We start from the raw sequence: 15,289 nt of genomic DNA, 5'->3' as shown, positions 1-15,289 counted from the left end.
CCAAATGTCCTCCACTGGGAACCAGCATTTTTATCAGGGCTTGGACACAGCCAGCACACAGCAGGACTGGACCTTCAGGGCATGTTGAATTCCCAGTAAAAAAGTGCTAGCAAAGTTCAAAATGCCATCAGTTTTCTAAGTCAATCAGTTCTGGAATAAACACTCTGCTCAGGTGAGTATTACCTTAGCTGGGGCTTAGATTGGTGCCATCTCCACCACACCCAAGTGCCCTCCTCTAAGTGCTAACTCGGCAGTGGTGGTTTGGTCAGCAGTGTGATAAATGAGTCTGAAAATTAAAGTACTAGTTTCTGTTCTTGGAGCTTGTTGAAGATTTTCATCGTTTGTAGATCGGCATCTCAGAGGGGCTGCTTGTGCGAGAGAACGAGAGGATCAAGAACAAGCAATGAACTCCGACCACTGCCTTATATTATACGTTAGTTCCCGTTGTTTATATGCTACTGGGATCACAGAGCTATTAAAAACTAGACTGAACAATAGAGATATTTATTATTGGAACTGCATTACACGCTTAACCACAAGTGTCTCTTATCTCACAACATGAAAGCAATACCACTTTGGGAAAACTGCAAATGACTGTGCATTTGGGTAGTCAGATTCCTCACAAGGGTAACCCACATCCTCTGCAGGAGCATTTCTGAGCTCAAAGATCCACCAGGGAGGACTGGTCAGGGAAATCATCCCAAACGTATTTTCCATTTAAAAATTTCAACAAGGGGCATCTTCCTGGCAGTCACTGCAGAACAGGCACGCTGTGCTCCATACTTGTCTATAGCAGCTCAGGAAATCAGGTGGTTGGTATACAGATGGGCTTTCCAGGGGGACAAAGTCATATTTCAAGAGACACAACTGACCTGGAACTTTTTAGTCCCGCTCCTGGTTCCTGTTACAATTACAGCCGACTGCCTCACATCACTAGCATGTTTATCTACTGACACTATTAGGAAAGGAAATGTCTTACGTTTTAGACACAGAATTATGTTAGCAGTTAGTTAATAGGATTTTGCTACTGAGAGTTGTAGGACCTGGCATCTTTGGCATCTAGACTGTATAATGAGGGGGAGGTATATGCCTAGGCATCAAACCGAGAAAGGCCAGCACACTGTGTAAGAAGCTGTTTAAACAAGCTGGTTAGAAATACTAAGAGACATATGCCTTAAATCCTGTTCTGCTTCAGGATTGAGGCAGTTTTTAAGGCTTGTTTTTCTCTCTACAGCATGAAGAACTCCCAGATCAATAAGCATCATTAATACTCACAGCTGGCATGACACCAGTGCTCCTTCAAGTACCTGGCCCCAAGGCTATAGGTGTCCATCCTCACATCAACAGCTCCCTCCTGCACTGGAACGTCACCCCGCTGGGCACACTAGCCCACGGCTCGCAGGAACCTGCCCCGACGCTACTCACAGGCACAGGAATTCAGAAGTTAAAACTGAGTCTCACAGGGAGAGCAAAAGGTGGTGTTGCCTGGAAAACTTGTTGCCTCTCGTAGCCCATGGGCTGGTGGAGTTTGAGGAACGCTGATCTGAGGAGACAAGCAGATGAAGGATGTGAAAGCAAAGCCATTAACTCCTGAGCCGAAATGGCTTGGCCAGAGATACCCAGCAGAGCCGGGGGGTGAACACGCCCCCGAGGGGCATGTAAACCAGAAGGTTATGTTTTCTACTTGAGAAGTAAAATGGAAAATATCAAGAACATTAAAAAAAATCCCTTTTGCAGACTGAAAATGTGGCTAATATTGCTGTCCCTCCTCTGCTTCATTTAATCATCTTAGAACTTGCTCGTAACAGTAAATGATTAATTTTCAGACAGAAACATGATGAAGTGTCAGCAGAGACCCTTGACATAATGATGGCCAGCATTTCCTTCCAGGATTTGAGCTTTTCCCCCAGGACATGCCATCCACTCCAACCCCTTTTTCTATGGGAGCTGCCTTGCCCGCGCTGCCTGTAACCTAAGGCTAATTAGAGGAGAGCTGTTAGAGATTACGTGATGCTAAAGACCTTTCCCAATTTCCCTGACTTCAGGAGGTTTCAGAGCGGGCCTTGGATCAATGGCAGGACTACAAATGAAACAGGAGGGCTGAAAGCAGGAGGCGGAATTAGCTGTGACTTTTTGACTGTGAGGGCTTCAGCAAGAGCAAGCTGGAAAGTGAGGTCCTCCCATACAGAGGCCTCGGGGTCCAGCCGTCGCTGCAGATTTCTCTTCACTGGGTGGACCCAGGCATGGAGCCACCTGCCCCTCTCCTGCCTGCCCCGAGGCCACCACGGCTCTGCCTAGCAGCAGCACGGCTCAGGCAAAAAGCTTGTCCTGCCTTGCCGTGGCTGCCTACCATTTCCAGCCTGGATCTCCTCCTCTTGAGACATTTTGCTACCCACGTTCCCAAGCTAGGCTTAAAAATAGGACTGCCTCTGATCCATGCTGGGTAAACAGATTTTAGTTCCCTGTTTTCCGTGTGTTGAATTGCATGTTTTGCATGGTATCTAAAGACCACAGTAAGCTGCAGGCAGCACAGTTATTGATAGCTGAGAAAAGAGCCATCTCCTCTCTGGAGATGCCTTATACAGTGAACTTAAGCTCGATACCCTAAATTTAGGAAAATGTTAAGTGAAAGGAACCTGGGGTGTAGGGAACAGCTAAAGGACTTGAGCTTGGCTTAAACACGCACTCCTACAGAGGCTTGGAAAATTACACAATACTCTCTTCTGAAAAACACTTGCCAAACACAGCCTTCCCTTCTGAAATGCTGCATTATTTGGGGAGAAATGTGGAGAAACAAGTAACCCTATGCACGGGAGTCTCCAAAAGCGCTGCTGCAACAAAATGTTGTTGTATGGCGCGGCTGGCAGGGTGGTGTGAGAACAGGGTGGTGGGATGGCTTTGAATCCTAAATTATGTCATGTTTTAAGAGTGACAACCCCAGAAAATAAATGTTGTCGGTCTAAGTTACAATATAGTTGCCACGGCAATTATAAAATGGGAAACCATTGCTGTCATTGCTTGCATTGTCACATGCCTTATGGTGAAATCATGGCTCCCTGGGTTATGGAAGGAGACAAAAAGTGTTGGGTTCATCCCAAGACACTGCAGGTTTTTTGGGCAGGGTGAACAGAGGAGCAGCAACCCCAACGAATCCTGCAGGTTGCTCTGACTCTGGCTGGATCCTTGGGGCACAACTCGGGGACACAAGCCTGGGATCTAGACAAAACAGCAGTTTGAAAAACCTCAGGGCTTAGTCATTAATAGAGATTTCTTCTGCAGAGCCAGATCCAGAAGCTTCTTCATGATGACTCCAGCCCTTCAACCTGGCTGCTCACAGGACAAAGCCTTCAATAAAACAAAGCTTTGCGCTAACACTCGCATCCCAGGCAACCACCAACCATGGAGGAGACTGAGCCCTTTGCTGTGACATCTCCTTCGAAGCAACCAGGGTCAGGCATTTTGTCTTGAGCCAGCAAGCTCCCCAGGCATACAGGGTTCACTCATAGGACACTTAGGAACTGGGCACTTGTTTCTATGGGTGCAGGAGACCACAGCAGTCCGCAAGGTCTGAATTTTTTGAGCTTGTCTCAACAGCAATGCCCAAGAAGGATAATCTCCTTCAGGTATAAGGAGACCTGGGATTAAAGGAAGAGAAGACAAAGCAATAAATCATCTATGACCAGGTTACATCTGGGGAGCAGCAGACCCATAAGTCTTAGGTCTGATGCCCCATGCTGAGATGATTCGCCCCAGCTCTCCTGGCTGTCCCTCTGGAGCACAAGCTCTGGTGATGGGCCAGCTCTGGGTACTCCGCTGTGGTCTTCTACAGCCAGATGCACAATTTCTCTGCCTCCAATGTGAAAACACTGAACACAAAGCAGGTCTGAGCAATCAGCTGCATGTACACTGTGGGCAGAACAAATAGGCATGTACCTGCAGAGCACCATGTAAATACAGCCTCCGTCAGCTACTTTTATTCTCAAGAGGTATGCCAGGAATATAAGAAATCAAATGCATTTATAATAATCCTTCATTACAGAAAGCGATACTGCGAACAGTGCAGAAGCAAATTTTAATCCACTGACCACACCTGCCGTACAGATACAATGGGACAGACCATCTGAAAGCAACACTAATGCATCAGGGTTTTGTCTGCTAATGTTGTCATACTGACCAAGGCTACCAGCCTATACAACAACCATACATCTCTTCAGTATCCTCAAAAAGATCTATCTCTAAATGCTCCAGATTCCCTGTTAATCACAAAAAGATTAAACTTCTTCTTCCCAACATTGTGACGAGATTAGTCTGAGCTGACAAGATAGACTAAGTGCTGTAGAAACATTATTTCTCCTTTCCAGAGGAAGGAACCAAGTACAGGGCAGTCACCTACTGGCAACCAACAAGTCCTGCTAGTCTGTAGATGCCATTTACTCTAGTAATCCAATAAACATTTTTGAATTGATATTAGTAAACTGGGTAGGAAGCAGGAAAAACATGAGCAGGCAGCTCCACTGGAGCCCCTAATGTGTTGGCGTGGAAAAGAGCTAAAATGATCCCACAATGTATATGCTAGGAACAAGTGAATAGGTTCAAGAGGCTGAATATTACCTCTCCATATGACGATGCAGAAGAAGGATGTCAAGGGGATGCGCAAAATAAGAGCCTCCAAAAATAGCATGAGACCTGGTGGAAATGCCTTTCGGTGAGAACTATAGAGAGATTTAATATCTTTTATTTATCAGAAGTGAGTTTAAGAGGTAACGTACTTGTGGCACTGAAGCACTTTCTCAGGAAGAATACAGCAGCTACGAGAAGGATATCTGTCAGAGAAAGTCACAGAAATCAGTGGTGGGAAACTGAGACGAGATAACATTAAGTTAGCAACAAGATGTAGGTTTTTTCACATGGAGGATGACTAAACATGAGAAGAAACCATGAAGGATGTGGTGGATGCGGTACATTTTTCAGATCTTCATGTCTCCAGATCAAAGTGGAAGATCCTCTTCAGATACAGAGGTTATGTGAGCACATCTAGGGAAAACTTTGTGGCCTTTGATACCTAGATCACATGAGAATATGATATTGTCTGAACACTGTAGTGTAAGCCACACTTTTATCAGTGGATACGTATTCATACATTTTTGACACTAAAGCCTCCCTGAGGGTAATGATCACTTCCCTCCAGTGTGTCAGCTGCATCTCTCTGAATGCTGTTTTTGATAGCAATAAACTGTGGGTCATCACTAATTTACTCTGTGTTCACTGTGTTGTGTGCCAGTCTGGAATAAAGCAAGGAGACATCTTGATTTTAGGAGACTTCCTTGTAGTCATCATTATCTTGAAAAAATGCACGCGTGCTGCTGATCTCTGATGAAGGGACCTAGGAAGTTTTTGAAGCAAGAGCTTGAACTGCCTGTCAAAAGAAATAGAAAATTACGAGCTGGTTTCCCAAGCAGCTGGATCAGAGACGCAGGTTGAACAGCACTGAGAACAAACATGCATGTAAAGAACATAGTAACAGTCCTGTCTTCTGCTGCTAGACAAATCCATTTTTTTATTGTATAAAATATTTATAATAGTATGTTGTAGGTTGCACTCACCTTTTTTGTAGAGGGGAAGGGAATAAATTCTCCTGCCAGATTCCCAGATCTCCACTGCTGATGGGATGGACAGAAAACCTACCAGTGCTGCTGTGTATTCATGCAGCTCTGCACAGGCTTTCATGCAGGGGAAGAGCGAGTGCTAAGGGTATAAGAGCAACCTGGGGCACTTAACAGCTTCTTTCTGAATTGTTTGACAGGGATGCAAACCTCTTCACCTTCAGGAAAGTCAACTATGCAAATTTTTATGTCTACTTCTGCTTTGCTCTCAAGGCCTTTGATTTTATCTTTAAACGAGCAGTGTTTATAGTTCTCAAGATGACTGTGTTCTGCTAAACAAGTTCCTTTGTCCCTTACTGTTGCTGACAAATCTGCTAGTGAAACAATTTTACTATTCAGTAACTTCAGTTTTGCCTCCAACTTTTTCGCTGTACCCTTTGAACTGACATTGTTGCATTAAGGCATGCTATGACTTTGTCTACCATGCATGTCATTGCTGTAGCCTATTAAAAGCAGTTGCAGCCGTGCTTACTGCTGGCTTCCTCCTTCCTTTTGAAGCAGTTTTCTTTGACTGGTCTTAATTAACGTATAAGCTGGGAAAGCGCCTTCTTTCCTCCTTTCAAGAGGTTTTTGTTTCTTTGTTTTAATTTCACGTCTTTGGCTGAATAGATGTTTCCATTATGTTCTTTATGAAAATGAAAGGGAAATTGAAGCATACACTTTATTGGTGAAAGAAACCCAGGCCATGGTTCTTCTTTGACTGCATTACCATTGCATGCTTATTTGACTCTGTTTCTTCTCCCTATTCAGAAAAGCCAAGTAACATGATTAAAGTCCTCTTCCAACTCAAAGACTTTGACAGCAAACAAAGATGGATCACTTACCAACTGAATGAATCATGTACAGGAAACCAAGGCAAGTGTTAAACATATTTACTAGGGGAATCAGTTAAGAACTGTATGCTGAATATCTGCAATTAATTAACACCAGTTCCACGTACTGAAACAAGAGATTGAAAAGCTATTAGATAATTAGTAAAAATCTATAAAGCTGCATTCCTCAAAGCAGCCACCAATGCCGAAAGGAAATGCCGGACTGCTAGGCCAGATATCAACTTGTCAAGGAATTAATCATCTTATTTAATGGCAAATACCTGGCCACGTGGGCAGCCATGCAAAGAGCTGAATAGTCTGAACAGATGGAGCACTCCTCTCTCATTACTGGTTATTGTCACGCTTTTGCCAGGCGTGCAGCTAGCACGTTCCTCAGTTTCCTCATCGATAGGCTAAGCAAGCTCGGTAGTTCATCAGCTTCATGTGTGTCCTTGGAAAGTCGCCAGTGCACCAGGGCTTCAGACAGGAGAAAAAATGGGAAAAGTTTGTGAATTACACAAATGTTATGAATACATCTCCTGTGCAACAGCAGATGAACCTCAGGATTCGGTGCAAACACCCCTTCAAGCCTGTAAATAAGCCGCAGGTTGTGAGATCATCTCAGCCTGTAAATTAGCTTCATTACATCAGAGCAAGAGGGTCGCAGCCGGGAGCAGGGCCCCGCGCAGGAGTTGCTGCCCGGGGGACACGTCCTCGCTCTGCGTTTCTTTACTGACGAATGCCTGAAACGGAGACCTGCGCTTTGATCTCGGCCACGTCCGAACATCCTCCCACCTGCATCTGCACAGTGCTTGCCAGAAACAGCTCCCAACTGAGGGCTCAGAAACCAGCTACCGAAAGGAGAGCTGCTCCATGTCGCTTAAACTGGCGCAAAACTCCATTGTTTTCCATGTAGTTACCCCAAATTCCCATAGTTTCAGAGGGGGGAGGATGAAGCTGTGTAATTTTATGAGAAAGGTCTGTTCTGAACAACCTGGTAAGCACCAATTGCTTCTAGTAGGGAAGACACAGCTTGTTCTGTCCCTTTACTCAAGGCTTTCTGAGCCGTTGTTAGGAACAAAACTTGCCTGCCTTGTTTCAGCTACAGTTTTCTGAACTGTGAGTTGAGGAAAGCTGATTAAAGAGTATTAAATACTGCCAAGAGGTCTTCTCTCTGCCCCTCAAAAGATGTTTTTGCTCAGGCAGTTTAAAAGGTTCCTCTTTACATCTCTGACTGGTTTGAAATCACTAATTTTTCTACCACATCTGTTGCTGTTGATTAAACACGAGCAGCATCAGAGTAGGGTACTTCTGTTAGGTTCTGTGGGTGAATCCTTAAGTCTACTGCTAATACATCAGGTCAAGGCCTTGTAATTTCTGTGAAATGTTATTAAAACAATTATTTTGTTCCCTACTTTTTCAGAAAATTTCATTTTTTCACAATTCAATAGAAAATTGAAATAAAAGTTTATGCTTTAATTTCAGCTAGAAAACTACTTTGCTTTTTTCTTTTTTTTTTTTTTCAATTGCGATCTGGTTTTGTCAAAATCAAACTGTTTTCATGAAACATTTAAACATTAATAAGACTGGAGTTTTCCCCAGAAAAACTCCCAAAGCCTACCTTCATCATTTCAGCACCTCGAATGACTAACTCTGCATGCAGAAGCAGACAGGTTCAAATACAGCCCATTAGGCATTAGCGACTGCACTGTTTTGTCAGTGTACATTAACTGCATTTTGATCTGCAACAAATAGATGGTTCCAGCTCCTGATTATTGGACTTTCCTCTGAGTCTGAATGGAGAACAACTCCCCATCAGACATTTGCAATTAGTTTATGTCACACATAAACAGAAAAATATCTTCTCAGGCTTGCAATGAAGTTTCAGGCTTTCCGTATAACATGACATCATGATAATTTGTGCTATTTTCATAGAATGATACCGTAAGTGATATGCTGTTAAATAAGCCTGTATTAATACTAGAAAAAGGTCTAATATGGTGATGCTTGTCTTTTTGAAAATAAACGCCATTACAGGCCAGCCACAGTAATTGCCTTTATTTTGTGGAGGAAAAAAAAGAAATAGAAAGAAATGGTGCAAAGCAGTAATCTCATAGTCAATTAAGCAATGCTGACTCCTGAAATGTCTTTCAGCTTATGTTTCCCTAGGAAAAAGAAACGCAAACTAATTTAGATGAGCTGAAAGTAGTGATATTTATTTATGATCCGAGGTATAGATTGTATGCTTTTTAACAGCTCAGACCTGGAGAGATGTATCTTCATTTTATGAACAGAGAAATCAAGACAGGGAAAAAATAAAAGACAAGTATCAAATTAAAATGTCATAAAACTAATCACATAACTGCCATTTTTTAACTTCAGGAGAAGCCCCCCTGTCTCTGACATTGCACATGACTACTCAGTTACAAGCTTAGGGCTCCAGCTGATAGGTACAAGATAGGCATGTTCTCATAAGAAATCAGTATCATCAGTGCTAGGAAAAGAAACAGTGACATTTCTGAGGTTTCAGACCACAAGATTAGTCAGTGCTGAACTTTAGAAGATAGGCAGGATGACAGGCAGACAGAAAACATAATTTGTGGGATCCATGTTTAAACGGAAGCTTCCCATCCCAACACCGTTTGAAGTACCACCATTACCCCCGCAGTCCTCTCCTGTGTATTAAGCATTTCTCCCTCCCTCCCATATGTCATGCCCAGTATATAAACAGGGGGGAGTTGGCCGGGAGGGGTGGATCGCTGCTCGGGCATCGGTCAGCGGGTGGTGAGCAATTGCATTGTGCGTCACTTGTCTTTTCTTGGGTGTTCTTTTTTTTTTGTTATATTCCTTTTCATTACGATTATTATTATTATTTTTATTATTATTATTATTAGTTAGTAGTGTATTTTATTTTACTTTAGTTATTAAACTGTTCTTATCTCAACCCATGAGTTTTACTTTTTTTTCCTCCTCCCCATCCCACTGGGAGGGGGGAGGGGGAAGCAGCTGCGTGGTGCTTAGTTGCTGGCTGTGGTTAAACCACGACACTCCCAAAACCTGCTTCTTCCCATAAAGCCATTCAGCACATCATTTTATCAACAATCCTCCTGTATTTTGTTTGGAAATTTCTAGAGTGCTATGACACCTTATTGTGCTTTCAAAACCTAGACTTGTTCAGGATGAATTGGAATTAGGCCCAGGACATGGGAATCATAAATCTTTCATCCCTGAAGAGTTGGTAATCCAACGGAAGGATGGATAATGAGCCTTCCTCATTGCTGTCTCTTGCACAGGTATGTGTTTGGGTTTGAGCTCCAGTGCTTGGATCTGCACTCAGGAGAAAGCAGTCCCCACCGGCTATGAAATAAAGCCAAGACAGATAAAGGTCATTCCCTTACTAATCCCTTCTCTGCGCGGGGTTTACTACAAACATGACTTTTTATGCTGTTCTATTTACTAACTATCTTCTTTGTAGTAATGCCCCCTAGCCCTGGTGAGTCCCACCGAGTTTGTGCCAGGTGCGAGACACAACCACGCTGAGAGACACACTTCTGAATTAGGGGCTCGTTCCTTCCCTTCATTGCTATTCACTGCTTATTTCTCAGAGGTTATCCCTCTAGATTGGCCGAGATAAAATACAACTTGTCACCTTAAAAGAAGCTCTATGACTTTGAAAAAAGACTTTCTGAGAGCATAACCTGCACTTATTCATCAGGTGGGTGGAGAAATTTTCCATCCAGCAAAGCAAAGAGGTTTGTGGTTTGAGGCACTCTGCTTAGTGTTCTGCTAGCAGTGATAAACTGTTATTTCTCTGAGGATCAGCACTAGATGAGAACGCATCACGCGCTGCGTTACATAGGCAAATCTTGTAATCATCACAGGGATGTTGCTCGATAATGACATATTTCTAACGGCGCCTGAGAACAGAAGTACATTCCTAAAAACTCTTCTGTCTAGACTGGAGAATTTTGCAGAAATGCATCACTTGTGAACATCCCTGTGTATCCCGATCCTCGACCAAACATCTGCTCTCAAATTAATGCTGATGCCCGCAGCTCCGCTGCTTTGAACCGCATCGCATTCCCGTTTAATTTACCACTTTCATTCTTCCACAGAAAAGACTCATTCCGTCCATTAACTCCTTCCTCCACCCCCGGAATAGCCCCTCACGCGGCGACCGCCAGCTACCGGCCCCCCCCCCCCCCCCCGCCACGCACCGCGCAACCGCCCTCACGGCCAAACCCTTCGCGACGAGACGCCCGTAAGCACAGACGTGTCCGCGCCCCCCCGTACCCCCCCCCCCCCGCCCCATCCTCCGCCTCGACCAGCCGGTCCCCCCGCCCGGCCCGGCTCCGCACCCGCACTGGTGCCCGCTCCTGGCTGCGGCAGCCAGCGCGGCTCCGGCACCAACTTTCCGTGCGCGGCGGTGCGGAGCGGTGCGGAGCGGAGCGGTGCGGAGCGGAGCGCAGCATCCCCCTCCCCGCCCCCCGGGGGGAGCGGCGGCGGCGGCGGCGGCCCCGGGGGCGGCCATGCTGGGGCCGGCGGTGCGGCTGGCGCTGGGAGCGGGGGAGCTGGTGCCGGCGGCGGCGGGGCTGCCGGGGCGGCTGCTGGCTCTCCTCTGGCCGGCGCTGGTGCTGGGGGCGGCGGCGCTGCTGGTCCTGCGGGGGCTGCGACGCGGCCGGGCCGCGCCGAGGCCCCGCCGCCGCCGCCGCGCCGCCGGGGAGGCGCAGGAGGAGGAGGAGGAGGAGGAGGAGGAAGAGGAGGAGGAGGAGGAGGATGGCCCCGCGGGGGCCGGCGGCCGGGCGGCCGGGGCGCTGCCGGCGCGGCAGCCGGAGGAACAAAGGCGCACGGCGCAGGTAAGGGCGGCGGCGGGGTGCGCTCCTTGCCCGCCCCCGGCACAGGGATCTCCCCGGGACGAGCATCCTTCCCTCTCTCCTCCCCAGCATCTTTTCCTCCTGCCTGTCTTGCTCTCTGCAGCCCCGCCGGGCAGCCCGGGGTGCACCCCTTGCTCCCAGCCCCGCCATCCCGATCCCATCCTGGGCGCCCGGGCAGCCTGTCCTGCCTACAGATTCAGCGTCCCAAAGCTCTTTGGGTGGTTTAGGGGTTAGGGGCCTCAGCATTCCTCTCTGAGCCCTGTGGTGGCATCAAGATTACAGTGCAAGGCAGCAGGTTGCTAGAGCACCTGGCCTGGGATTGCTGGTATTGGCCTTTCTTCTGCCACTTTGTCTAACACCGTAACTCCATATGGGCTTGATCCTGTTTGCAGGGAGTTAAGAAAACTCCAGTTAATATGTCCATTGTATTAAGGAGGATGCAAGTATACTGTCTCTGCTATGGTGTTAATACAATGTGCTAATAATGTATATTTACTCTGAATCAGAGTTTCATTATTATTGCTAGTAGCTGTGAGCTGATGACCATGGCCACCTTGTTGAATCTATGTTGTGAGTTTGATATGATGCACTGCGATGAAGTTTCCATATGACATTGTCATGATTGTGTCGCTTTGACTTGCTATAAACTGTCCGTAGCAGAAAATCTCAGCATAAATTACAGAAAACAATTTCACCAAGGTATTGCAATATGGAACATAAGTAAGTACGTACTTAAAATTAATAAATCACGCATTTCTGAACATTTTTATCTGTTACTAGTATCTCCTAGGTCTGACTTCTGAGAAAGAAAAACAAAATTAATTTGCAGGGTTTTTTTTTAGGTGGGCTATAAAATAAGTGGTTTTGTTCTTCATGAACACAAATATGTTGGGGTTTCCATCATAACACTAGTTTTCAGGGTTTTATTATTTTGTTGTGGAAATTTTAACTTTTAGTTGTATTATAGTTATATTTTAATAGGCTATTCCATTTTAGGGTATTTTGTCTTTCATCAGTGAGAGCAGAATCTTGGCCCGACAGCATAGGTATCCCTGAATTAGTAAAGAACAATTAAATCAAAAAGCAATCCGAACAGAACTGCCCGTGTCAAAGGATGAAGAGGGATTTCAGTAATTTTATTATACCTTTATACTCATCAATACTAGATAACTTGACTTGGCTGCAGAACGAATTAAAATTTTGCAGAGCCACCAGTTATTGGAGGCCGTGCAGGACAGAAAGGGGTGGACATCCACGTTGTTGTCAGAGACGGGCCTGGTGCTGTAATGGTGGCGGGGTTATTTGTTCAAGCTGAAGACATTGATTTGGATAGATATTTTCTGACCAGAGATGCTGTACCTCACAGGCCTGAATAACAGAAACCAGAGAAGAGGAGGAAGAGATAAACTGAAGGGATAAATTTGTTTATAGTCATCTGCAGTTTCTATCATTAATCTCATCTTTTGCTGCACTGAGCGATTCCTACTCTTTAGGGGCCGGACTTTAGCAGTCTCATTTGTACAGAGTAACATCGTCCTTTTTATGATATCCACTGATTATTCTGTAAGTGCAGAGGAGCCAAAATATGGTCCTAAGGAGGTGGAGGATGAGAAGAGGATGATCAAGAAAAATAACTTGAAAGATCCTAAAGAAAGATAACCCAGGGAAAACATCTTACATGCTGAAATGAAAAAATCAGGCTTGTCCTCCCGTGACAGTACCCTGCCCTTTCTCTTCTCTATTTGTCTCTTTTGTTTTCTTTTTCCTACCCCCCCTTCTCCACTGCTCCTTGTCATTTCCCATCATGTTATCTCTGTCTTTGGAACATCATATCCTTGAGGCAAAACCTTTATCTCCTTACATAAGTGTAAAATGCTGCATGCTGCTTTGGCGCTTAGCTGATGCAAGGATGCCAGAACAGCAGAACACCTTTAATATGCCAAAATTTGCATATGAAAATCTCTACCAAGGCAGCATCAGAGATATTATTAATAACAAAGTCTTCCATCCATAGACATGGCCAATGCCATGAGCTGGGATGCGCAGGTATTACAGGATGGGAGCCCCTCTCTGCTGCCTGCTGAGGTATGAAGCCAAGAGATGAATCGCCTCCAGTGCTCAGGTGTGTTGATACATCCCAGGAGCCAAACATCTGCATATCCTGGAGTGGTGGATAAGTCAAGATCTTAATTAAAAGAAACTAGGCGGTTAATTATTTTTTCAGTTTGGGAATGCGTGTCTGCCGGTGGTTCCCAGCCGCTGCCCCATGGGTGGGCTGTGAGACTGCCTTCCCGGGGAGTCTGCTCTTAGAGGGCTGCAGTTCCTCTGATGCGGGACTGATCTCCTGTCCTCTGTGTGCCCCTATCCCCCGTAGCAATAGGCAGCCAGCGCCTGCCCAGCGTGCCTTTGCTGGAGGGTGCAGCGTGCCCTCAGCTTTCTGCGGGGCTCCTTCCCAGCCTGCAGCCCCCAGCCACAGCCCAGCCCTCCCAGCCACCTCCATCCAAATCCTTCCCAGGTCCAAGTCACTAAAATGCAACAGTGCACGACTATGTTAGCCTCTCCCAATGCCAGTGCTGCTGGCAGGCAGCTCTCAAGCCTTTCATCTCACTACTTGTTAACTTCACGCATAGCAGAGTAACAGGATGGAGTGATATCTAGTCTCACAGCAGGCTGTGCGCTGTGAGAGCCAGTCTGAATTGCTTTCACAGCCCATGTGAAATAAGTCTGTTGAACAAACTTTGTTCAAATGGATGCATGGCCTCAACACAATCATACAAGCACGTTTTGAATGTGATCTCATTATGCATCACACATAACAAGTTACATTCTGGCTGTTGTCATACACAAAAAAATCTCTAGAAATGATGCTGCAGGGTGCTTAGTCTTTTTCAGGATAGCCTTTTCCCTAATAAAGAGTCTTTTAGGAAATTGCTAACAAGACTTCCTGGAGGCCAACTGATTTGAACAGGATTGCTGTTGAGTTTTAGTGTCTATGTTTATTCAGAGTTTTTGGGTTGTTCTGCAAATTGGTCAGTTCAAAAGAAGAGCTTTTTGCACAGAAGCATCTGATACATCCCAAAAGGAAGCTTTCTGCTTTTTAGAAGTGTCTTTATAAACTGGAGATACTTTTTGCCTCTTGCAGGGGTGGCTTAACAGCACCAGAACTAAAGATCAATCCCCTCAGCTCCAGAGGTACGCAGATAGACCTTTTCTCCTACCTTTTCAGGTTATACGGTACTCTTCATGCCAATGCAACACAGTTGCACAATTATTTTCATACAGCTGTCTTGGATGAGAATTGATTTCGTAAGTATCCTGGAAGGTGTTAGGGTTTGATAATTGCCTCCTTAAAATGGAGCCTTGATCCCTTGTTGTAATGCTGCTCTAATTAATTAGAATAGCAAATCCCAGGAAACTGATTTCTTCATCCTTCCTTGCAACGGTGGTTTTAATCCGCTCATGCTGGGGAAACTCTTCTGTCTTTCCCCAGACATCTCGTCAGATGATAAAGAGCAGCTGAGCTGAGGCAGGTACCTGTCAGCTCCCCATATTTATGGCTGCTATATATGGCCTCTCGTGTATCCTGGGAAGGCTGGCCAGCGGGAGGATATGTAACGTAGCAGCATAGGCTGCTTCTCTAATTTTTCTCTTGGAATTGCCTTCGGATTTGAATGGCTACAACTGCAGTTCTGGCTCGTGCTACTTGTCATCAGCCTGTATTTGTTACCTGTTAGTGCTCAAGGGGTTCCTACAGACAACTTCATCCCTGGGAATATGTGCAGAGGAACAGGGTTTCTGTGCTGATGGCTCAGATCCTTTTCGTGAGGTTCTTGGAGCATCCACTTGATGGGGGCACCACCTCTTTCTTTCCTTTGCAAGGCGCCTTAAACGAAGGGAAAAATTTCACATATTCCCAGTGCGTATTTCCCATATAATTCTG

The 15,289-nt window shown here is 45.6% G+C and overlaps 1 protein-coding gene across 1 annotated transcript in view; it reads left to right on the top strand.

Annotated features, from left to right (window-relative positions):
- Positions 1–11,004: 11,004 nt before the first annotated feature.
- The window catches only part of LOC127014548 (protein LYRIC-like), a 30,877-nt gene continuing 26,592 nt past the window's right edge, over positions 11,005–15,289 (top strand). The window contains exons 1-2 of the mRNA XM_050893980.1: positions 11,005–11,130; positions 11,236–11,331. Coding sequence (XP_050749937.1) covers positions 11,005–11,130; positions 11,236–11,331 — 222 coding nt within the window. The remainder of the gene's footprint in view (positions 11,131–11,235; positions 11,332–15,289) is intronic.

This window comes from Gymnogyps californianus, chromosome 3 (genome assembly GCF_018139145.2).
Source record: "Gymnogyps californianus isolate 813 chromosome 3, ASM1813914v2, whole genome shotgun sequence".
NCBI classification, from domain to species: Eukaryota; Metazoa; Chordata; class Aves; order Accipitriformes; family Cathartidae; genus Gymnogyps; species Gymnogyps californianus.
This window is presented reverse-complemented; position numbering and strand designations above follow the sequence as displayed.